This window comes from Biomphalaria glabrata, chromosome 3 (genome assembly GCF_947242115.1).
Source record: "Biomphalaria glabrata chromosome 3, xgBioGlab47.1, whole genome shotgun sequence".
NCBI lineage: Eukaryota > Metazoa > Mollusca > Gastropoda > Planorbidae > Biomphalaria > Biomphalaria glabrata.
Window position 1 is genome coordinate 47,505,158 of NC_074713.1, and position 25,406 is coordinate 47,530,563.

Consider the following 25,406-nt stretch of genomic DNA (forward strand, 5'->3'; position numbering starts at 1 on the left):
TTAAAACAGTAAAATTAAAGTTTATTTATATCTCATGTGAAAAGTTACATGCCCAACTGATAATAAATACACACACACATCACCAAAAATCATTTTCACAGCAATCAATCTAACAATTTAAATATGCTATCTCGACGTTTGGGATGTAGGGGGCTACTCTGCAAATCTGCTACTTTCACTTTCTTGGCTGGCTGCTCTGATTGGCTAGGGGTGTGAGCTTTTCGTTTCGATGGCGCCACATCTTTCTATAAGATGACAATCAATGAACATTAAAAAATAAATAAAGGAATGATATACATTTAATGAATTGTTTTTTATTTTATCACAGAAATTTTTAACTTATAAGAGCTGTATTTAAAGATCTACAGAGAAGGAAGTTAACTCATGTGATCTAGGCTGGTGATTTGGTAAAAATACAAATACACAGGCTTCATATCCATCACTTATAACTAAGTCTTCATTTATGTGAATTAGAGAATAATTCCTCCAACTTTAATGGAAATTCCTTATTATCATCATTGCACTTGCTTTTTGAAAGAAAACTTTTATAGAGCTGGTGAATGTGGTGATATCCACAGTAAGCTGAGGGCAAGGTTCATTCATTTAAAGGTCACTTACTACTTTTTGGAGGTGCGGTGGCTGAGTAGTAAAGCGTTTAGCTTCTGAGGGGTTCAAATCCTGGTGAAGAATGGAATTCTTAATTTTGGGATCTTTAGGGTGCCTCCGAGTGCACCCAGCTCTAATGGTACCTGACAATAGTTGGGGAAAAGTCAAGGAGGTTGGTATTTGTGCTGGCCACATAACACCCTCGTTAATCATGGGCCATAGAAATGGATTACCCATACATTATCTGTCCCATAGATCGAGGGAAAGTTTACTACTTATTACTTTGAGTGGAATGAGAATTGGAGAGTTTGAATGAAGGCCTCACCTTATCCAACAGATAATAAACAAAATAATCACTTAAAATATGATATAACTTTAACTATAGCTTTAACTATTGCCCTTGAGAAAAGACTACAAAAATCTTGTTCAAGAAAAAACAAAGTCTCTTTAAAGTTTATAACTTCTAAATTAACTGTGCATATGAAATTGCATTTTTTATTGTTGATATAAATATATACATAAATACTCCTGATAAGAAACATAAATAATAACTACAATCATGACAGATTTAAGTCAAAGTAAATCAACACTTCCCTTGAGAGTACTGAGAATGCAATATTCTACGTGGCAAGGATGACAATGCTATGACTGCATGAAAACTTACATGTACACCAGCATCTTGGGACTCCTGTTGGTCCAGGGACTGAAAAATGAAGTTCTTTGTATTTCTGGCTGTCGTGCCTATTGTCTTTGTGACCTGGGCAATCTTAATGAGTGTATCGTCTTTTCTTGATAGAAATGAACCCTTTTTAGAAAGCTGGAACAAGAAGAGACAGATTAATGTATCCGTTATACAATAACATTTTTAAAATTTTTATTCACTTTTGTATAGTCAGTTTTAGTCCAATCTCTTTTGTGAATGTGTGTGTGTGTGTGGGGGGGGGGGGTATCTATTTCCATACTGCCTTTCTACTTAAGCTCAAGTCAGGGCATAAAACTTAAGCCACTTTGATAGGTAGCCAAGTGGTCACACATGCCATTTCTTTGGCACAGATATTGGGTATTTCATTATATCTGGGTTTATTTACAGAGATTTTTTCTTTGGAAAATTATTTTGACAGTTGACTGCTGGTTTCATCATGGTGACATTCACTTTAGTTAATTTTTCTGTTCCCAAAAATAAAACAACTTTTTCTTATATAGTATATAGATGTGTAACCCGATATGACAATCTTGATATATGTTGAATCAAATGTTTTATAATCTAATTGTACAATACAAGTAGACTATGGTAGATGTATTGATTAGGAAAATATATTCTTAATAGAAAAAGTTCTTAGTACCAAAAGATGATAATAAAACTGATGAATTTTAGTGCTTTGTCAGATGACTTTTTCCTTGTTAGTTCTTGTTATAAGGAGATGTCTTATTCCATAGAATTCTAATATAAGCAGCGTGTGGACTAAGAGCTCACAAGGTTTATGTCATCACTGACCAACACAAGTACACTAGATTTTGTCTCTCATTTGGAACAGATGCACTTCAGAATAGCAAAATGTAAATGCTATAGAGTGCTGACCACCGGACATTCAATAAATGGGCTTTAAATGGCAGTCCAGATAACTTAGTCACGCCCTGGCTGGGCTTAAAAAATAAGTATAAGATATTACTATATATTGTCCTGTATTGTATTAATTAATTTTCTTGTAGTAAAGAATACAACTTGGCTAGAGACAGAATAAATGTCTACCTTTGGTTTGGGTGGCTCAGGTGGCATCATTTTTTGTTTAGGCGCTGGCAAATTTTCTTTTGTAATACTGGATTCTGAAAGTTTGAAAGACAATGTCTGGGGATAAGCCTTTTTCAATTATCAGTTTTTTTACAATCTAGTTTTTTGGTAATATCATATATCAGAATTGAAATTAAGAACAAAAGGCACTAAACAAGTGAACACTGAAAATACAATTTTGATTAATTTAATTTTGAAAAAAAGTACTGGTTAGGACAAATAAGTTATCTAATGGATGAAACTGATCAGCTTGACAAAAAAAGACTTTTATTATCTGCACCAAATAAGCAGTTAGTTTTAATTTAGATGTAATAGTAGGGCATCTCCTATCTTCTGCTGTAATACCCCAACAAATCTCTATTTCAATTTCCTATTTCATACAATTTTCCATTACAATGGATTACAGTCCAAATGTCCTGGCCTCTAAATGACATTCCTGGTTGCACTGTGCAATAAATACTGGTTCTTTTTTAAAGGCTGATACTCAGAAATTCATAGGAATATATCTTTCTATATGGAAAAGCCTGTGCACTATAAATAATGTGACGTTTATTTACCTTTCTTTTTTAAGAAAACATGCCCAAGCTTCAACAATTGACTATCTTCTTCATTTGGTTCAGGTGCCTAAAAAAAAAAAAAAAACAGGTTTACAAAAAAAAAACAATAATGTGCCTTCTTTTGAAAAACAGTCAAGAGATTTTATGCTGAAATATTTAAGTCATTTAGTTGTTATTTTTCCAAACACATTTTTTTGTATGTTAATCATTCAGTTGTGTGGTCTCAGAAAACTTGAAATGTTTTCTAAACTTCAAACTGCTAAGACTACTTACAGCTTCTTCTAAAAACTTCTCTCGTTCATATCTGTCTTTTCTCCACTGCTGCTCGTCATTGTCCTCGTCCACATGCTCATCATCAGATAAGTTGAGAAACATGTCTTGTTGAGAATCTGTCTCTGTCAACATACAAGAAAAAAACAAGTTAGCGTAATAGGTTCATTTTCATGGCATGAATGTATCAGCTGTTAGTTTTGTTTTATTTTCCTACAAAGTACAGACAAGTTGAGGTTTTATTTTCCTATCAAGTCACAAACATTTTAAATGAATTATCTGATATCAATGGGCCCATTTTGTTAACCCAACTATGTCAATAAAAAATAGTTTAAAAAATGGAATGACATTATAGTTATCAATTAAGATAAGATAATTTTTATTGGTCCAATCCAATGGAAATTCATTTGACTAAAATTGACCACCTCAGCGTAATTACTGTAACAATAGCAATATAGATGCAAATACAAACAACATTCACACTCACAACCAGCGCTTTATGAATTAGACTTTTATGTACTTCTTGATGACGACAGATAACCTTAACATTTAACATTCTTTTAAATCTCAAAAGTAGCATTAGCTAACATTAGGATATATCTCAGTAACAGAAGACCACTGGGAAGCAATTAATCATCTTAACATTTCAGCTTTATTATATGTAATTAACTTTCTATGACTTTGTAAGTGTGAGCTTTATCAATTTATATTTTTATTGAATATACCAATGACATATTCTAAATACCAATAGTGTCAAAAGATTTGCAAATACCATGGAAACATACCAGAGTTTTTCCATCTAAAATTTCTCATTCTCCCGGCTCCATCTGAATAAAGATCACCATCTTGTAAGTATCTTTCTTTCAGGTACATCATTTCTTTATCATCGTCATCTTGTAATCGTTTCCTGAAAAGAAGCAATGAAAAAGCTAAGAGAAACTTTTTTAGTTTTTTTTAAAATTCGATTTTTTAAACTTTTAAATTATAAGTCAATTTTAAACTTAACAATCTGAACCCTGGGGAAACATTTTTTAAATCACCATTTACAAGGAACTTTGTATTTCCATGAAGATTTGGGAAATGGATCTAATGCTTAATTTGGTCAAAGAATGTAATGTGGTTAGGATCTCCATCAGAGCAGCTATGTGTGATGTACATTTTCAGCTAGCCTAAAAAAGGAAAAGTAAAGTGTACCTCTTTCAAACCATGCATTTCTATGGCCTACTATTAAAGATATCATGGGGCCAGCACAATGACCAACCCCTTTACTTTTCCCGAATGTCAGGATTCAGAATAGATTCAAGGGTGACCAGAAAATCTCAGAATTCATAATTCCAGTCTTCTCCTGGATTTGAACCAGAGACTCCTTGGTTCAGAAACCAAGTGCCTTACCACTCAGCCCCCCAGTCTTGAAACAAGAAGGGTTTAATAATAAATCAAGCTTTCTCTTACATGTGCACTCTCCCAACTTCTTCTCTCAGCTGCTCCTCTGACACTCCAGCCATCTCTTTATCTCCTTCTTCCTCTTCCAAAATGTCCTCAGCTTCAGGAAGGTCAAGGTCCTCATCACTTTCAAATTCGCTACCTAGAAAATACACAAAAGAGAAACAAAGTTACTAGCATTGAAGCAAAAAACAAAACATCTCCAAAACATTCTCACATAAAAAATTATAATCTATAGTATGATTTTTAAAAATGATATCTTTCAAGTTTTACCTGACAGCTCAGCTTCATCTTCTACAAATTCTTTTCTGATTCTGTAAAGAAAAAAAATATTAATAGAATATGCAGAATAATTATTTTGGTTGTGCCCCTTTCAGACTTTGCAATCTATGAAGCAGATGATATAAAGCTAGTTTGTTCTTATGGCCAACTGGGTGTCAGGCACCCAACACAACCAACTATGAACTAGCGTCAGGTACCCAACACAACCAACTATGAACTAGCGTCAGGTACCCAACACAACCAACTATGAACTAGCGTCAGGTACCCAACTGAACCAACTATGAACTAGCGTCAGGTACACAACACAACCAACTATGAACTAGTGTCAGGTACCCAACACAACCAACTATGAACTAGCGTCAGGTACCCAACTGAACCAACTATGAACTAGCGTCAGGTACACAACACAACCAACTATGAACTAGCATCAGGTACCCAACACAATCAACTATGAACTAGCGTCAGGTACCCAACACAACCAACTATGAACTAGCGTCAGGTACCCAACACAACCAACTATGAACTAGCGTCAGGTGCCCAACACAATCAACTATGAACTAGCGTCAGGTACCCAACACAACCAACTATGAACTAGTGTCAGGTGCCCAACACAATCAACTATGAACTAGCGTCAGGTACCCAACACAATCAACTATGAACTAGCGTCAGGTACCCAACACAACCATGAACTAGCGTCAGGTACCCACCACAACCAACTATGAACTAGCGTCAGGTACCCAACTGAACCAACTATGAACTAGCGTCAGGTACACAACACAACCAACTATGAACTAGCATCAGGTACCCAACACAATCAACTATGAACTAGCGTCAGGTACCCAACACAACCAACTATGAACTAGCGTCAGGTACCCAACACAACCAACTATGAACTAGCGTCAGGTGCCCAACACAATCAACTATGAACTAGCGTCAGGTACCCAACACAACCAACTATGAACTAGTGTCAGGTGCCCAACACAATCAACTATGAACTAGCGTCAGGTACCCAACACAATCAACTATGAACTAGCGTCAGGTACCCAACACAACCATGAACTAGCGTCAGGTACCCACCACAACCAACCATGAACTAGTGTCAGGTACCCAACACAACCAACTATGAACTAGTGTCAGGTACCCAACACAACCAACTATGAACTAGTGTCAGGTACCCACCACAACCAACTATGAACTAACATCAGGTACCCACCACAACCAACCATGAACTAGCGTCATGTACCCAACACAACCAACTATGAACTAGCGTCAGGTACCCAACACAACCAACTATGAATTAGCGTCAGGTACCCAACACAACTAACTATGAACTAACATCAGGTACCCAACACAACCAACTATGAATTAGCGTCAGGTACCCAACAACCAACTATGAACTAGCGTCAGGTACCCAACACAACCAACTATGAACTAACTTCAGGTACCCAACACAACCAACTATGAACTAACGTCAGGTACCCAACAGAGTTCAAAATGCCAGTTGCTTTACCTCTTGGACACCACACCACAGATAAATAATTTAAGTGTATTAATTACATTTTCAGATTTTAAGGAGCTTTGTGACAATTCCAAAGAAAATTTTTGTTTTTGTAGATTTATGTATAAATAAGAAAGATCATAAAGAATTAGTCTACTTAATTCTATAATTTGTGATCCAAACCAACCTACCCTTTTCTTTTATCTTTAAAGCCAGAAAACTTTAAGTTTTGAACAGAATGATTGGATTCTTCTTCTATGTCAGTGTCAGCTTCTCTGTCATTTTCTTGCTCATCCTCACTGGCCAAGAAATCGTCTTTACTAGCATCAGAGTCATTGTTTTCATCCTCACTGTCAGTCAGCACAGGCTGAGATATAAACATGAACTCTAAACATTAGTAAAAACATGAACTCTCAACAGTAACAATAGAATTTATTTAAAGAAAACCAAAAGAAAAAGTTCAGGTTTTAAAAAACAAACAAGAAGCATTTCTTATTACAAAGACAGTAACAAAGAAACATTAAAAAAAAACACCTTAATTATTTTTTCTTTCTTTGACTTGCTTCCATCTTCTTTTTTAGTTAGAACAGAAAACGGATCATAAATATCATTGTCATCGTCATCACTTAAAGATGTGTATATTGAGTGCTTGCTGGGATATTTCACATCTTTCATAGATTTCAAGTCTTCCTTCCTTATTGTTTCTTTTCTAAAAAAATGATAAATTTTGTATAAGTATTTGTGTTATGTCATCCCTATTAAAAAGAATATGAAGAAAAAATTAAGTTTTTAAGTCCTTGAATAAGAAACTTTTAATACCCAAAATGTTTAAACGAGTCCAAACTGTTCTTGTCGTGACTCAAGTCATCTTGTCCACTGTTAGTTGCTTGTGTTTCATAGTCCAGGCTCTGCTTATCTTGACTCAAGTCATCTTCTTTAAGTCCACTGCTAGCTGGTTGTGTTTTGAAGTCTTGAAAGATGTTACCTGGTGTAAATGCTTGACTGGAAGCTATAAATAAACCCAAAAAACTATTTATACGATGGTATGAGTACTAGTAAATTAACTGTAACTTAGCCTGACAAAACCCATTTAATTTTAACTTCCACAAAACTATAAAAGAGAACAGTGGTTAAACTTATGTTTAATCAGAACCCATGCACATCATTAATTGTAAAAAAATAACTTTCCCCCCCCAAAAAAATGAAAAAAATAATTAGAATTTAAAGTTAGAGAGCTGTGAGGCTGAGTGACATCAACAGACTTGGCTACATATTAATGGGGTTCAAGATTCAATCCTGACTAGAGCTTTTGCTGAATGAATGAAGGCAGCACGGAAAACCTTCTCCCAGATACCCCCCCTCCTTCCACGAAAAGGAATGAAACATAGCACAATGAGCTTTAGCATGGGAAATGCGCTATACAAAAGCATTTTTTTTATTTAAAAGACTAAATCTTATAAACTTTCCAGTATCAGTCTAAGACAGCAATAATGCAGTATTAGTATATTCATTAGTTGAACGTTGATAAATATTTTAGTGTTATTGTTTACTGATATTAAATTGATACGCTAAGAAAGCCATTGTGCAATTTACAAAACTGTCCAGTCCCTCAGATGAGCGTCTCTTTTGTTTGAACAGTCACTGGACATGTAAAGTAGGAACTGTCACAATTAGGTTAACAATGAGAACCAACAAGTTACAAAATTAGGATTATCTTAGACATCAGGGGAACAAAAATCAAGTATTATAAAAATGTGAAGTAAATTAATACAAATGTACTAAAAGGTTTTTATAAAGCTGGCTTTGAAAATGTGAGAGAAAAAATTGAAATTTTTTTTTTTTCATTTTTAGACTAAAAACCTTCTCTGAAAACTCGTCTTCAAATGATCTTTTATTAATTAGGTTTTAATTATATTATAATCATATTTTCTCATCACAGAACTTTCAAAAGGAACTTTCATTCAAAATAATTCAATTAATGGAATTAAAAAACAACTATTTTAACCCTCTTTTAACCATACTGAAGAATAATGATTTATCAAAATGTTTATATATATATATATATATAAAACCTAAAATGTTGCTTTTATTTCTATTAAAATACATTAGGATGAGTAATTTTTTTTTTCTTCATTTTGTCAGAGATAGTTTTGGTATAATATCTGCACAACTATACTTCACTTGTCTGTAACCATATTGATTTTATATTCTCCCATATGATAAAAAAAGAGACTTTTCAAATAATTCTCTTGACTTTCTTTCAGAAAAGATTTCTTACATTCATCAAATAAAATTCTATATCATGAACCCAGGAGATGGGAAAAAGCTAATGTCTAAATGTTCAATAGAAACTCCTTTCCAAACTATATAATAAATAGCATTACCTAGTTGGCTGTTAAAGTCTTTGAAAATATTTCCAGGTGTTAACTCTTCTGCTCCTGAAAAAAAAAATTTCTGAGCTGTAACTATGATCTAATATATATGATATAAAATCCTTCATATATGTCAGTGCTTCACGTAATGTAAACAAATTAGAGGAGGAAAGCTTCAAAACCATGGAAAGGAAATAGCTAAGAAGAAAACTTTTTTCTGGTAAATGAAACAATACAAACACAAAACAATCTTAAAATTGTGTATAATGAAGAAATGCTTGAGTCATTAGAGAGATGATTTTGAATTATAAACTGTTAGAATGAAATAATAATAACACGACTTCATTCTTATTTGCAATATTCAGTAATCCTATGATATGAACCATGCAGTGGTTTCCAAATAGTTTTTCTTCAATAGGAGGGTTTTGGGGCCAGTGTCCTGTGAAAGCCTCTCGATAGAGTATGCCACTTTGCCACATTCTCTGGGGATGCTCCACAATGATAAGTTGCTAGTTCCAATTTTTAACTTCCGGATCATATATTATCTAATTCTGTTTGGTCTGATTCTAAGGCAAAAAATGATATGCTGGTAGTGTTGGGACAGCTTGTAATAGGTCTAAGCTTTTCTTGAAACTGTGGTGAGAGTTAGTCAAATTCTTGTTTATTCTGCTAACATTTTCTTCATTTCTTACAGTTAGAGAGTAATGTTCACTTTGTTTATTCTTCCAGTTTTGGCCAGTCTGCTTTTTCAGTGACTTAGAACCTGGACTCAGCTCTAGCTGAAGAAAGTAAAGGTCAGCATCTGAAACCTTTCGCCAAATATTTCCATTCCTTTCCTACAAGTAATCATCCTAAGACTTTGATCATATATAACCATTCTACATCATTGGCCAAAGGAACTAGTCAACTCAACTTCACTTGCATATTAGTTTTTAAGATTAACTTAACATAATGTAATACTACTAGTTCACACGGTTCCTCACACTAATTTTTTTGCAACCCTAACAAGCATAGGAGCTGCAGTGGCTGAGCGGTAAAGCCTTTGGCTTCCCAACCGGGGGTCCAGGGTTCGAATCCTGGGATTTTTAAATTTCAGAATCTTTGGGCACCTGAGTCCACCCAGCTCTAATAATGACATTGGAGAAAAGTGAAGGTGGTTGGTCATTGTGCTGGCCACATGACACTCATTAACCGTAGACCACAGAAACAGATGACCTTTACATCATCTGCCCTATAGATCACAAGGTCTGAAAGGGGAACATTACTTTACTAACAAGGATGAATAAAGATGTGAATGCTGTAACTGTTTTCATGTCATTGTTCAATGTTTTACCTGAATTTACTAGAGATGAGATTTTATTATGAGAATCTTGAGAGACAAGTTTAAAGCCAGCGGGCCTTCGACTCAGCTTTATAAATCTGAGGAAGATATTACCACATTAAATTTATGAAGTAAAAAAACATAAATCATCGCAAAAAGTAATTAAAAGTTTGCCATTAAATTTAATGTTACATAACACAAAATAAAAACATATAATATTATCATAAAGTAACTTAAATATATTTAATAAGTCTAATGTAACAAACTAAAGTGACATCTCACAAAAAAGCTATTCACTCAATATGCTAGAGAGAAAGGAAAAACTCAGTACCCATCTTTATCTAACATCGGAGAGTTAGTAACAAACTGCGATGAATCACTATTTTCTAGGTGTTGTGCTGAGCTGAACTGACTTTCAGCTTGATCACATGTATAGAGTTCTGGAGATCTTGAGTTTTCTCTTCGAAACTTTGCCTTTTCCTATTTAAAAAAAATTGACGTAAATAACAATTAATTTCATTTTCATCACACATAAAGTTCTGGAGATCTCAAATTTTTCTGTTTAACATTTTGCCTTTCCCTAATTATAAAATTTGAGTTCAGGCAAATTAATTTTTTTTTTTTATTATTCTAAAATGTTTCAATTGGAATTTATAATTTTCATAAAAAAATAACTGCAATTTTTCAGAAAACTAAGCATTCATCAATCTTTATGTGGCATTGGTAACTAAATTTGCTATGCTGAGATTTAGAGCAAAATTAATAATCCAGCTGAAATTTGAGCTGCAAATATGGTACCAATTTTATTTTAGTTCATAAAAATTCTGACTCTAGATACTTTGATCCCTTTTTATATATTGGAGTATCAGTGCTTCTAATACGCTGTAAAGCCATGTCAATGTTGTACATTATATGCACTATGATCTCTGACTATCAAGAACAAACTGATTTTTTAAATCATTATTAAGTTGCTATTTGAATTTACCAATCTCAAAATACCTGGCTGTCTGTATCCTGAGGAGTTGCCTCATATGACCAAAGTCCTATTAATGGATCTAATGAAAAAAAACAACAACATAATCAAAGAATTCATTCCTTTTCAAATTTTAATTACTTCTAAAATCTAATCGTAAAACGAAAAAAAAAATATATTAAGTCAGCCAACAATGGTTGGCATTTTATTTTCTGTGTTAACAACCTCACCTCTCCCAGAGTCACCAAAAGAATCTTTTTTAGTGTCAGACTCAAGTATTTGTGTGGGGACATCAGCCTGGTCTTTACCCTCATCATTATTCTGATCATCATCATCTGCATCACTGTCCACTACTGCTTTAACTGGACGCTTCTTTCTTGATGTCAGAATTTCTTCTTTGAACATATCAAGTATTCTTATAATTATTAATAAAATCTTTAAATGGTAGTGGTACATTTGTAAGAACTATTTTTTTTAAATAACTGCTTGCTTTGCCTCTTATGAGGACAAATCTTTCATTAATGAATTAAATGACTTTATTTATTAATAAGTATATCTATTAGAATTTCACATCTTTCAGAAATCCATAATGCAAGTCAAGTATTCAAATAAGTCTATTGGTATGACAAAGAAAATAAGGATATAGAATTCCCAACTCCATGTACATGACAACATGTAGAGATGCTGAGAAAATTGTGATTGAAAAAAAACAACAACGAATGATGAGACCAAATATTTTGGACATTTTCCACATGCAAGGATACTCTGTTACATATTTTATACAGAAAAGTCTTTTATTATCATTGAATTAACTGACATCATTGTTACTTTCTAAGTTATCAACTCACAATTTTTTAAAAACATTTTTTCAAATTGACAAATTACTAGGTAAGTACCTGATCAAATCTAAAAATGACTGAAATCTACCTTCACTATCACTGCAGTTGTTGTCATTCTTAGCATTGTCTTCGTTTGCTTCATCTTCATCAGAGGTATCAAAATGAAGACGAATATCATTGGAATCTTCATTGACGTTTTCGTCTTTTTCACTCTGGACATCATCCCCGCTTTCATCATCTGAGTCTTCTGCTGCTTCATTATCTAACAATGGATTATACTAAAGGAAGAGGAAAAAAAAAAACATTAAAAATACACAATATGTTTAAAATATAACTTTTACTAATTAGGCCCTTTAAGTATTTGCAGCCATGTAGAATATTTTTCAAGATCAAGTCATTAGATATGAGGTGTGATGACAGTGGCATAACAGTTGGCTTCTATACCGAAGGGGTTAAAAGTTCAAATTCCTATCAAGACTGGGATTTTGAATTTCGGAATTTGTAAGACAACTCTATGACCTAACATTAATTAAGGAAGTATAGTCCTGAATAGGTATTTCACAAACAATTGGAGTAATTAGCTAGTCGGCTACACATGAATTAATTCTTAAGTAAAGGCAGAAAATTTAAAAAAAAAAAAATAATTTCATTAGCCGTTATAGGTGATGAACAAGATTCCTTCATAACATGACTGTGACCTTTAAACTGATCAAAAGTCCAACTCTAATTTGAGAAAAAAAAATCTACATTTTTTACTTTAGTTTGTGTGAAGCAGGATTTTATTATTTTGCAACAAATTCAAAGTAAAGAAAAAAACTAACGCTACAACAGATATAAGAATTCACCTTTACCAATATCAACAAGTTTTGAACTTCAAGGATGTAACATTGAAAGTCATTAAACACTTTTTTTCATATATTTTATGTCTGTATTTTATTATAGTTTTATAATAGTAATAAATTAGAATGCCATAATTAGAGTTACATGAGACAAATGGTAAAAAAAAAAAGAAAAAAACCTAACTTCTATTTGAAAGGGTCTTCAAAAGTTCAACAGCAAAGTTTTTTCCATTTTGACCCACAAAGTCTTTTACTTCAGTGACCCACCAAAAGATTGACTGTGTTGCTCAACCATGTCCATGTGTACACGAGATGCCTAATAAAAGGAGGGACTAAGAGGGTGGGAGGGGTCAGGGGACTCATTTGTATTAGGATTCTTTTTTCAAAAAGACTTCGCAAAGTCTGGACCAGATGAGAGGTTAATGGAATCTATTTGATGTCTCTATGAAAGTGACAATCAATGACCTGGATAAAAATCCCCTTGCAAAAAGAGAAAATGCATTAAATGAAAAAAAAAAATGAAAAGAGGTGATTAACTAGAACAACTCACATCTTTTTCATCTTCAGATTCATCTCCAAAGTCCTCTCCAATGAGTTTCTCTACGTCTTCCTCGCCTTCATCATCACTTGAACTTTCACTCTCTGTCATCTCCTCTTCCAATTCTTCTTCCTCCTCTTCTTTTCTACCCTCAAAACCTTCTTCATTCTCCAGAGCATACATCTGTAGTCTGCGCTGTCTGGCCACCTCTCTTTTCAGCTTCATACCAACATCTAATTGCTGCTTTAGTTTCAACAATTTTGAGCCTTTTAAGAAGAATATGATAATTAACTTCATTTACTTATTCAGGGAAATAACATCTGCAAGTAGTGATAAAGCAAATGTTAACACTTTTATGACTAATCTAATATAGTTGTTTCCCAATAATTTAAAAAAAAATTAGAACCCTATTTTGTAAAAGATATCCAAGAAGACAATATGCATAAGATATAATAATAATCATAACCACTTCTACATGACCTGCCCCAAGAAATAATTTCATTTTAAAGCAAATACCACTTGAGATGTTTTGCCACTGACTGTGTTGGCTTCAAATCTTCTATTATCAGTGGGAGGGTAAAATAAATTTTAAAATAATCCAAAGGCCCTATGGATTGTCTAAGATTTAAAAAAGATTTTTTTTTAAAGGTACAAATCATTAACATAAAAACAGGAAGAGATCACAAAGAAACAAATCAGCAAAAAATTAAAATGCTTGGTTGCTTTTAGGTCCCAGGTTCCAAAAATCCCTTTTTACTTAAAACAACAAATTTTTCTAACCTGGAGTATCTTCAGGTAGGATTTCCTCCTCTTCTTGCACATTATATGTCAAAGAATGTAATTTAAGTTCTTTCCTGGCACCTTCTTCTCCTTCCTTAGCAATTATACTGACATTTGAAGGAAAAAAAACACACTTTAATTGGTAATTAACAAAACAACATGATAAGAAAGATAATCCACTTAATGGTCATATCTATGTCTACTTGTACAACATGTTACTTGTATATAAAGGAAGCATTTTAATAAGAGAAATGTGAAAATGAAATATAATGAAACAAAGCAAGTCGCCACAATGCAACAACTTCTGACTTGGTAATTTGGCCTAACAGCAACACAACTTTTGACCATCTAGATCTGCCTCCCAGGACAGAATTTTAAAAATATGATAATTAAAAATTTTAACTCAGAAGACTTGATGTTTAACCATTTCTCAAAGATTCATTCTATCTCCTAATTTGCATTATGTGTACAATAACAAACTTAACAAAGAAAAAAAAATATAATTTACCTCCAAAAGGAAAAAAGTAATTTACCTCAAATTGACATTGTGAGCTCCTCTTGGTGTTCTGCGCTTAGAATGCTCAGCAAATTTGTTCATTAGCTTCACAAGACCTGGATTCTTTGGCGTTGTATCTTTTGAGGGCTCCACGAGACAAATGATCTCAGAGGGAGATCCACTCAGGTGTGGGAGAGGAAGGTTTGGCAGCTCAATACCCTGAAGTTTTTCCAATAAACTTTTCTTTCGTTTATGCCCAGCTTCAGATGAAGACAATTCAGAGTCGTTTATCTTGGATAGTTTAGGTGATAAGTCTGCTGAGGTCCTAGGTTCAACGCTAGGATTAGACAGAACAAGATGTTCATCATTGCTGTTAAAATTATCTTTAGAGCAACCAGTATATTTCAGAACAGTTTCTTTGGGGTTGTCACTTGTTAAAGACTCTGAAGAAATGAATAAATCCCTTGACGGGTCTTTTTGCAAAGAAGGAACTTCTTCATTCTCATTTTCACATGGAGCTGTGTCATCCTGAGAACAAGAATCTAAAATAGGAGTCAGTTGAGAACTATTTAAACCCTCATGTGACAGGGTATGGGACTCAGATTTAGCCTCATTTACATCAATAGTTAGTCGGCAGTGCTCACTAGATATTTGTGAATCCTGGTTGAGAATATTTGTCAGATGATCAGATTGAGCATGTATCTCTCTTGGCAAAATGTCTGGTAACTCATCATTGCCAAGGGAATCTGGAAATGAAATGCTCTGCTGCTGTGATCTAAGGGGATCACTTGATGATAGACCTGAATCATCAGCAACTCCATTCTGGCTAAGGCTGACTTTGGAAGGAGATGTAGCTTCAGTGATCCCTGACTCTCTCTGCTCATTGGAACCCCTACTTCTAGAGTTATGTTTATGGGGTGGGCTAGGTAAAACAGGCACAGATAGCTTTTCTTGGATTATCTGGGCTTTCCTGACAGAAACAAAATAGTGCCAAAATGTAAAGAAGCTTATAGAAATAAGTCTAAAATTAAATGAATTTCCTATTTGAAATGTCAATGGATAACAATGTAAATTTTAAAAAATTTATTCTCTTATAATAAATTTTTTTTTTACAAATTTTCTAAATAGTGATTTATAAATGGTTGAGATCTACCAATGCTGATAGAAAGCGGCTACTCATACTCACACAATGTCTTTAGCTCTCTTTAGGCCAGCATACTCTTGTCGCTTTTTTGAAGCTCTGGCCAGAAAATCGTTCAGTGATTTTGTTTCGGGTTCGTAATAGGGCAAGTTAATTCTTGAAGCTGGAATTAATTGTCAAATACAATAGAACCAAAATAAAAAAGCATATATGATATGTTATTCTGAAAGTTATTGTCAAGACCTCCTACTGCTGTTCAATGCGTTTGACCCACTAGTTCCTATTTCCTGTTTCAAATATCCTATACATACCATAAGAAAAAATAAGTAAATTTGAATAAAAAAAATTGTAAAAAAAAAATAAAAAATTTCAATTTACAATGTAGTAGTAATAAATAAATAAACAACTTTAAAAAAATAGAATGTTATGTCCTGTTAAAAAAAATAGAATGTTATGCCCTGTTTAAAAAAATAAAATATACTTATATACCTTTAGAATATAAAAAAGATTTAAAAATACTCGATTTTTCAGATAGGGGCCAATACACTGGAGGTACAGGCATGCACGTTTAAAAAAATTCTGAGAAAAAGATTAAGAAGATTCACATCCGGTTTTCACTAGAAAGAATCATCACCCTCAACAAGACATGGGCTCTTAGTATAGGTAAGTTTAAAAACTGCTGCTGCTAGTGTACCAATGCACCCTAAAGCCATCCACATTGCATCCTACGCTAATGGGTTAATGTAGCACACTCTAATGTTTTAAAGTGTCTTATATTTATATAGATTTTGTAATAGCCTCTGTGTATCTAAAGTACTCTTCATGAGTTATACTAGTAGTTATAATGAAAATACATTCATCTTTACTCATGAAGTGAAAATGTTATATTTATAACAGGTATTACTTTTTTTTTACATAATGGATTTTCTAGAGTTATTTACCTTATTATAGAAATTTAATGAATAAAGACTTTGAATAGAACTTACTTCGAAGCAATTTCTGAGAATCACTGTAAATTTCTAGCATTTTCTCAGCTGAAGGTTTTGATTTTCTTTCATACTTGGTTCGTTCCTTCCCTTTCTTTCCAGCTCCCTAGTGAAGGAGTAAATAAAGATTTATCATTTCACTTTTTGTTCCAAGCAAAATAAAAATAGACATTTTTAACCTCAGTACTCAAACCCTAGTGGTCTGAGAATAGTTCACATTTTAAGCTAAAATTAGAAATTCTAAAAATGCAATATGAATGTGTTGTTTTTTTTTAACTTTAAAGTAGGTTATTGTCTAGAAAATTGCATAAATGCTCTCTAAGATTCATTTTGTTTCCTGTTAGGCCAGAGTGTGTCTCAGGCTAGAGTGAATGTCATAATGTATAGATAAATTGTAGCTATTAAAAATAATAAAACCTCAACTTAGAATAACTCAACTATATATTAAGAGTTGTCTTATTGGAATAGGTAAGATGGAGATGAAGATTTATCATTTATACTATAACAAGGGAGGCACAGTGGCTGAGCAGTAAAGCACTTAGTTTCAGAACTGACGTCCCAGGTTCGAATTTTTTTATTTTTAATTTTGGGATTTTGGTTGGCTGTTGTGCTGGCCACATCACACCCTCATTAACCATGAGCCACAGAATAAAATGACCTTTACATCATCTGCCTTATAGATCGCAAAGTCTGAAAGGGGAACTTTACTTTTATACTACAAGACAGTATTTAATTGGTATAATGAAACTTAAAAATAAAATAGTTAGGCAAACCTAAACTCAGAGTTGCCTAGAAGTACGCATTTTGCGAGTACGGTTTATCATCTAAAAATATACATTTCCCCCAATAAAGCAAAAAAAAAAAACAAATTAAAAAAAAACACCATTCCATAAAAAAAAAGTAGATCTAGTTTTTGCTAATCGTAGATAGATCAATGCGTCAATTCCTGAAAATGGACTATTCTTATTAATCTACCATGAGATAGTATCGTTTTTTTTCTCACGCGCTGACAAGATTTAACTTTTGCTAAGACCCTAGATAAAGAGGAGTTCCTTTCACTGTGTCAGTCTACATGAAGTCTTCAAACTAATTGGGAATTAATTGATTGATTAGTTCTAATTCATCTAGATTGGATCTAGAACTATAGATATTTTACGATATCAGCACCTATAATAGAATTTACGCAAATCTAGATTTAGAATTATGATCTAAATGTAAATATATCTAGATTAGATATAGAATATAGATCTAATATAATTCTAGTCTAGGTTTTAGATCTAGATGTGACCAGGTGTGTACTAGACTTAGAACTGATCTAGATGAAATTACATCTAATCATAGATTTAGACTACTGACTAGGTCTAGAAGCTCAAGGTTATGGATATCTGTAACCAGATCTATATCGACTCAAAAGCAACAATTTCTGCTATCTTATAAAAGATTTGTTGATCTCCTTATCATTTATGGAATCTAAAATAAAAAAGGGGCAAAATTGGTTGTTCTAATTTTGTATAGGTCTAGATTTAGACTAGTATTTCATGATAGACCCTACAATGCCACGGGATTGTTAAAATACCTATGCACATTAAAAACCAATCAACTGTTAATGAAGCTGCCTACAGATCTAGATCTATTCTAGATCATGATATTCAATTTTTTGTAAGCCACCAAATTCGGGAGAGTTCTTTTGAGATAAAAGTGAGAAGGGCAGAGGATTTAATAGGAGAAATATCAGTTGAGCTTAATCTCTCTCTTAGCAAGATAAAGGGAACCAAACTGATGTTCCCTGACTTGAAGAATGTATCTTCTGTGTTAGATCGAAAGCTACTGTTATAGTCACTACCGACTAGCTAGGTTCCATTACTAATGAAGGCCTCAATTCAAAGAATGAAATCAGGGGCATTCAGGGCTGAGTGTGTTTACAAAAGAAAAAGCTGACAAAAAATATTAAATTCTTGATTCCTTGCGCCCTCCCACAGCACATCTGTGTGTGAGTGTTTGTTTTATAAAACAACTTAAAAGCACCAGAAACCAGAATAAATAGCTTTATCTTATAACAGCTATTCAGCAGACTCAATAGCCCACCTTTTATATTAGAAGCAAGTTCAATGATTAATTATGATTATCTGCCTGAAAAAAAATCTTTAAATCTTTATTATTAGTGATTGTAGAGGAAGCCAAAGCGTTCATTGCTAACTCTGTAAAGAATGGTCTGAAAGAAGAAAATTGAATTCTTTCAAAATGTGATAGAATGTTTTCAGTGTCTGGATACCTTGTAAAGAAATTACATAAAAACAAAATTACTTTTATAGAATTAGATGTCACTGATCCAGATAAGCAAACCATTTGATCTGGTTTAAGTCTAATTGCATTTCGTGTATGTTACGTGCTTGAATCAAGATATTTCTTTATATTTAGGAAAATACACATTTGCCCCTCAAAATACATATTTCCAGGTCTGGGAATACACATTTCCTTTTTGGCATGTAGGCATCTCTGTAAATATAGATGTTGTTTTCAAGGAGCTAATTAAATTTAATTGAATATTCAACTACCTTCAGTTTTTTCAGCTTGGCAAGGAGTTCTGGGTTCAACTGGCTTTCATCAAAACCTTCATCATTGCTGTCATTATCATTTTCATTGTCATCTTCATCAGTATCATTGTTTTCCACATTGTCACCCGAATCATCATTTCCATTAGTAGAGGCTAAAAAATAAACAGCCCAGAATGAAAAACAAAAATAAGCAAGGCCAAAACATAGTTTAATTTATTTAACATGTTCCAATAATCTAAAAAGTATTTTATTTTGTAGTTTTTTTTAACTATGTAAAGTAATTCCAATCCTTTGAGAAGAAGGACAACCACAGAGTAGAATCCAATTACATATTATGTAAGCCAGCAAGAAAAGAAAATGTTCTGATAATAAGGCAGCAAAAGAACATGCTTATATTGTATTCTTAGTGTTTATCTTTTATTTCGTCTTACTTTTACAAATCTGCATATCAAGAAAACAATAAGCGGAAGTTTGTAACAATCGTCACCCCAACAGCAACATATGCAAATGTGACATGGAAGTCATCTGCCATAATTGAGACTAAATGTGGCTCAACAAAAATGGCTAAGACGGATTCAGGAGTCAGTTGTAGAGATCAGGTCTCAAACAAGGAAATCCTATGCCAAACTGGGAGTCAACCACTTAGTGAGGTTGTGACAGAGTGTCACGTGAGGTTTCAGAACATATTCTCTGACAAAATGAGCTACGCATATCAAGAGCTGCAATGACATGGAGGCCAATATGAGGAAAGCGCAAACAGGGACGTTCTCATATAACTTGGCACCACACATTCATGGAGGACCTAAGAACAGTGGACACCAGGTAGGAAGAAGCTTCAGACATTGCCAGATCTTTGTGGAGACAGCGTGCCACCCAATGCGTCGAAAAGCAACGAAAGATCTAAGTCAAAGCACAGTGGACAAGTGGTAAAGCGCTTGGCTTCTGTTGGGGGTTGTCGTCTTTCAAATATTGAAATTTTTAATTTCGGTATCTTTAGGGCGCCTCTCAGTCCACCCAGCTCTATGGGGTACCCTACATTAGTTGTGGAAAAGTAAAGGTAGTTGGTCATTGTTCTGATCACATGACACCCTCATTAACCCTGTGCCACAGAAACAGATCACAAGATCTGAAAAAAGTTTTTTTTTTTTAAATGTAATAAGTCAGTTGAATTCAGCAGCAAGTATTTATCTCAGAACATAGTGAAGCATCAATTAAACTATATCATGTGTTAATTCTACAAGAGCTTATAGTAGACACTACTTTTTAAAAAATGTAAGTCACTAATCCCTGTTTCTTAACGTCATTTTAATGTAGGTGATTGCACACAATCTAAATATATCTGTATTCCAATAGTTTATTATCTAACAATAGGTAACCACAGATAAAAATGTCACTAATGATATTGGATCATACAAAACCTGGTTTATCCTCGTCACTCAGCTCTGCATCGAAAAGGTCACTGTTAGTTTTCAAATCCATTTTTAGAGGTTTCTCAGAATATGTCTCACTGACTTCCTGGTTATGATCAGACTTTTCTGCATCACTTTCTCTGTCAGAATCCTCTTGACTTTTGTCTTGGTCCTGGGATTCTTTGTCTTCTTCCATTGGCTGTTTTTCATCATCATCATCATCATCATCAAATATCATCTATTAAATAATGATAAAAAAAAAAAAAAAGAAAGAAAAGAGTAGGTTATTTTAAAATTAAAATCTCTAGAACAAGTGAAGTACAAATCACCATTTCCTGTGGCCAGTAATTAGCTTGTGTATTATTTTCTAACAAATTTCAGATATTTATTGATGGATATGTCTTATAAATATAATTCTACTATTGAACATTCCATCCACCACAATCTTACAATAAATACTATTCCTCAATGTATTTGTCTAAAATGGTCTACAAAGTACAACATAAACAGAAATTAGAGTTAAAGCTCTTCAGTTTTCTCCAGATGAGCATCTATTACAAACAATAAGTTATTTTTGTGTTACTCATTTTTAATTTACAAATTGTTTAATTATGAAGGTTGAAAAAACTGGTATTTTGGTATTATAAAAACATACTCTTCTATTGCCCCGGGAACGTTTCTTGACACTGAGATCATCCATTTCATTATCAGAAGATTCAGATAAACCTGGATTAGAAATAAATCAAAAAGGTTATGACTGGCGATGTCTTCTTAAAAATTTTTTTTTTTACAATTTTGAAAAGTCAAAGTGAAAAAAAATTTTTTTACATCATTGAAAATAGAGGTAGCTTGAGTATCAACCATTGTCTTATATCTGTTTAAAGTAATGATATGAATTTATTCTTGATTTAAATAGTCTAGATATTTAGAAATGCTAATTGTAAATAAAAAAAATGCCCTTTTTCCTTACTGTCAGACAGATAAAGCCTTCAAATCATACATGATGATTCAACTACAGTTGATTATAGTTAGATCTCTACAGTAAGTTGCTATGTTGAAACTTAATAACTGTGATAATAAAATTTTAAAGAAAGAGAAAGGTTTGTGCCAAATGTCGAAACTTTGGCCTGAGAGAGAACTGAGCAATAGACTCCAAACAAAGAAGACATAAAGCCAATAAAGGACTGAACATATTGTCATTATTTCTTTTTAATTATATCGAAACAGTGACCAGTAGTCTAGTTAACAAAAATGAAATTTCCCAATCAGAAGAACATGCAAATGCCCTCATTATTTGGAAAAGAAAAAAAAGCATAGGAGATGAGGTATAGTTGGAACATATAATCATTTAACACCAAACATTAATAAGTAGGCTGCATAAAGATTACAATTTAACAAAATTATTTCTCTACTATTAAAATGTTCAGAGCACATTTAGATTAAGCAAAGATTTTTCAAATCTGAATCGCCCTTTTTGACTTTTTTTGTTCACAAACATGAACAATTTGATATCCTTTGTTTTATTTTGATCCCAAGCATTACCTGCTGATGAGTGATTGAATGATTCTTCTTCCATTCCTGAGTCTGACTTAACTGTCTGCTCTTCTATAACAATATCAGATTTTACTGGCTTACTTTCATCACTATCTTCATGTGAAGCCTTAAATTTAAAGTTTGAGAGTTTAAAAAGAAAATTAATTCAAATTTTGTATATAGAGATATAATATATAAGAAAATATAGATTCTAGATCTAATTAAGTTAAGACATTTAAGTTATAATATATAAATATATAATATATATACAGTTCTAGACTCTAACACCTCTAGAATCTAGATTAATTATATCTGTCTATAAATTATATTTATATAATATTAATATATAATTTATATATATAATCTAATCTATCATCTATGATCTACTCTTAGAGTTTTAGTACTAGTAGTACTCTAAATTCTAAATCATGTTGATAGAATTGAAATAATAGAAGTTAGATCTATATTAGAATAGATTTAGATCTACATCTAGATTTCTAGAAGTTACTAGATCTATAATATTATATTACTATATATAATATAGATCTAATACTCAATGATAAATAAATCTTAATCTAAATTAATCTTAAAATATAGACTTCTACTTCTAGATCTAGAATTCACTTCTAATTAAGTAATTAAGGCAAGTTTGGGCCCATCCTGATGATGTTAAATGAAGTCACTCCATGATGAAGCGACATGTGGCGGCAGACATTAGTAATTCTCTTTGATAATATGAAGTATAAATGATTTATGCATTGTTTACAGCTTATCTTTGATCAACCTAGTGGAGAGAATGCTAGCAAGGTGTTATATTACATTATATTTATAAATATTATAGAGCTGGGGAAGTTTCTACCAAACGGCATTCTAGAAAAAGGATCGAAGTCAATTTTCAAACAATTGAATTAGCTGTGAATCAATGTTAGCTGCAGCAAGGGCATGTGAGGTAAAATAATAAAATTAAAAACCATATAATAATAATGGGGTAGATAGATGTGTTCCAAATTTCAAGCTTCTATCTATTCAAATTCTATTTGTGAAGTTATGATGAGATAAAGAAAAAAATTCATTTTTTCGATTAGTTTTTTTTGACATTTTCTATAGTCCATTTTGATTTTTCTACACATAAAACGGCATAATATAACTTTGCTCCTAGATCTAGAAAGATAAACTTGGTATCATTGTCAACCTCTCAGCAAGCTCTACAAAAAAAAAAATACATAAATAACTATAACTAGATAGTTTCTCTGTTGTTATTATATTTATTTAGAATTTTTGTCAAAGTACCTAATCTAGAATTCTAGATCTAGGTGACACTAGAAAAAGTCTAGGTTAGTCTAGGTCTAGTAAAGTTAATAACTTTTGTTCTAATAAGACTTATTATAAATATAAGTCTAAGTAATCGAATAATAGTAGTAAATCTAATCTAGATTGACTAGATCTAATCATGTATCATCTATTGACTATTCACTGTATGTGACTATTGACACTATTAGTATTGTCAGTATTGACTAATAAAAGTCACTAATTGAGTCTACTATTCACAACTATTGACTATTCAATATTGATCTATCAATTTCTATCATCTCTACTGACTCTACTCAGTCTACTCATCTAGTTAATCTAGATCTAGTTAGTACTACTAGTCTAAGTTTACTACTAATTACTACTTAGTCTAGTCAGACTCTAGTCCATTTAGACAATTTAGATTAAGATATCTTTTATCATGACTTCATGACCATGGCATGGGCCATGGCCATGATTTATAATAATAATAGACAAATAGATCTAATCTAATTATTATTTATGCCATAAATTATGGTCTAGATATCTAGATCTAAGTACCGTGGATACATGATGATAACCAGAGTCGACTGACATTACTACACAATGACAATCATAGCTTATTTAATAATATAGATTCTAGATTAGTCTTAGAATTAGAAGTTATTAAATCCAAGATCTTCTGATCAGCAATGTTATTGTTGACATTGGCGCAAGATCGTCATTTCCTACTTCCCGCTAATTCAGCTCACATTTACAAAGTTGCCAAATATGAAATACAGATGTAATAAAAAAAATGTGTCCAATTTTATAACTGTGTTGAATTAAAAACTTTTTAAAATAAATATTTAAAAATGCCAATAAGTAGACTAGATCTAAGTCTAGGAAAGAAAGAAAAAATCGATTAAAAAAAAAAAAAACAGTATCTAGATTTAGAGGAAAGTTAACACTTTAATTTGGTCTTATTTTTTAACCAACTTGTACTGAAACGGAACTATGAGGTTTCGCATTTTTGACACCATAGGTAGAAATTAGTCTTGTCTAGATTCTAAATAATTTTAAACTATAGTATGATGTTTTTCTTGTTAAGTCTTGTTTAGTTGGAATAAAATATAAATTTGCATAAATCATTTTAAAAAATATAGATCTTGATTCTAGATCAGCTGATCGAGTTCTGATGTTATCTTCAAATCCGAAACATTTAAAACAAATCCTGGCAAAAGACAGCTATGGATAGACGACCTAGACAGGCATACCTCATATAGTGAGCACTTCAAGGGATAAATCAAACACCTTAGCGTTCACGCCTAGAGCCAATCACCCCCCCCCCGGCTACGCCCATGATATATATATATATATATATATAGTTTTTATAATGAGTGCGAGCCTCCTTGTATTTTTTTAATTACAAGTTTCGTGTGTTCCCTTCATAAATTAAAACTATTATGTCCCTAACCCTTACCTCCTGCAGGACGGGATCATTGTGACGAAAAATCACTTAGGGGGTGGGGCTGATTTGTTACGCGTTTTGGCTTCCGAACCTGGGGTCCTGGTTTCGAATCTCGGTGAAGACCGGGTTGTTTTTTTTTTATTTCGTGATATTTAGGGTGCCCCTGAGTCCACCCAACTCTAATGGGTACCGGACTTTAGTTGGGGAAAGTAAAGGTGGTTGTTCATTGTGCTGGCCACCTTGCTCGTTAAACGTTGGCTAAAGAAACACAAACTTTAAAGACATCTTCCCTATAGATCGCAAGGTCTAAAAGGGAAACTTTAGGCTACTTGACTTTACATATCACGTGACCAGTCAGCTTTTTGTTTTCATTCTACTCTAGATGATGGATCCGTCGTATGAAAATAGACTTGATTAAGTCAAATCTTTAAGTGTTAGTGTG

General features: G+C 32.8%; 1 protein-coding gene across 2 annotated transcripts; it reads right to left on the minus strand.

Moving 5' to 3' along the window:
• On the minus strand, positions 1-24,255 carry LOC106080242 (claspin-like). 2 transcript variants are annotated; one of them, XM_056022383.1, is made up of 27 exons: positions 24,076-24,255; positions 22,237-22,354; positions 21,350-21,420; positions 20,704-20,932; positions 19,286-19,437; positions 16,731-16,836; positions 15,790-15,907; positions 14,641-15,573; positions 14,108-14,214; positions 13,340-13,593; positions 12,039-12,228; positions 11,342-11,503; positions 11,138-11,193; positions 10,470-10,618; positions 10,151-10,236; positions 8,830-8,883; positions 7,265-7,454; positions 6,980-7,154; positions 6,637-6,812; positions 4,939-4,979; positions 4,675-4,807; positions 4,008-4,129; positions 3,226-3,347; positions 2,953-3,019; positions 2,357-2,430; positions 1,271-1,423; positions 1-245 (listed from the first exon to the last, which is right to left on the minus strand). In XM_056022383.1, exons 1-27 carry the CDS (start codon positions 24,109-24,111, stop codon positions 105-107), a joined length of 4,215 nt encoding a protein of 1,404 aa, XP_055878358.1. In that variant the 5' UTR covers positions 24,112-24,255; the 3' UTR covers positions 1-104. The 2 variants fall into 2 exon arrangements, with proteins under 2 accessions (XP_055878358.1, XP_055878357.1); XM_056022382.1 differs by having other exon boundaries at positions 11,342-11,506; positions 24,076-24,254.
• Between the last annotated feature and the right edge of the window lie 1,151 nt (positions 24,256-25,406).

Excerpts from the sequence above, each read along its gene's own strand:
- LOC106080242 (XM_056022382.1), bottom strand. The coding sequence starts at position 24,111 with ATGTCAGTCGACTCTGGTTATCATCATGTATCCACG. Across the intron at positions 19,438-20,703 it reads GAGTGACGAGGATAAACCAG|CCTCTACTAATGGAAATGAT; the intron begins GTTTTGTATGAT and ends TTTATTTTTTAG. Across the intron at positions 6,813-6,979 it reads AGAAAGAAAAAATAATTAAG|CCTGTGCTGACTGACAGTGA; the intron begins GTGTTTTTTTTT and ends TTTATATCTCAG.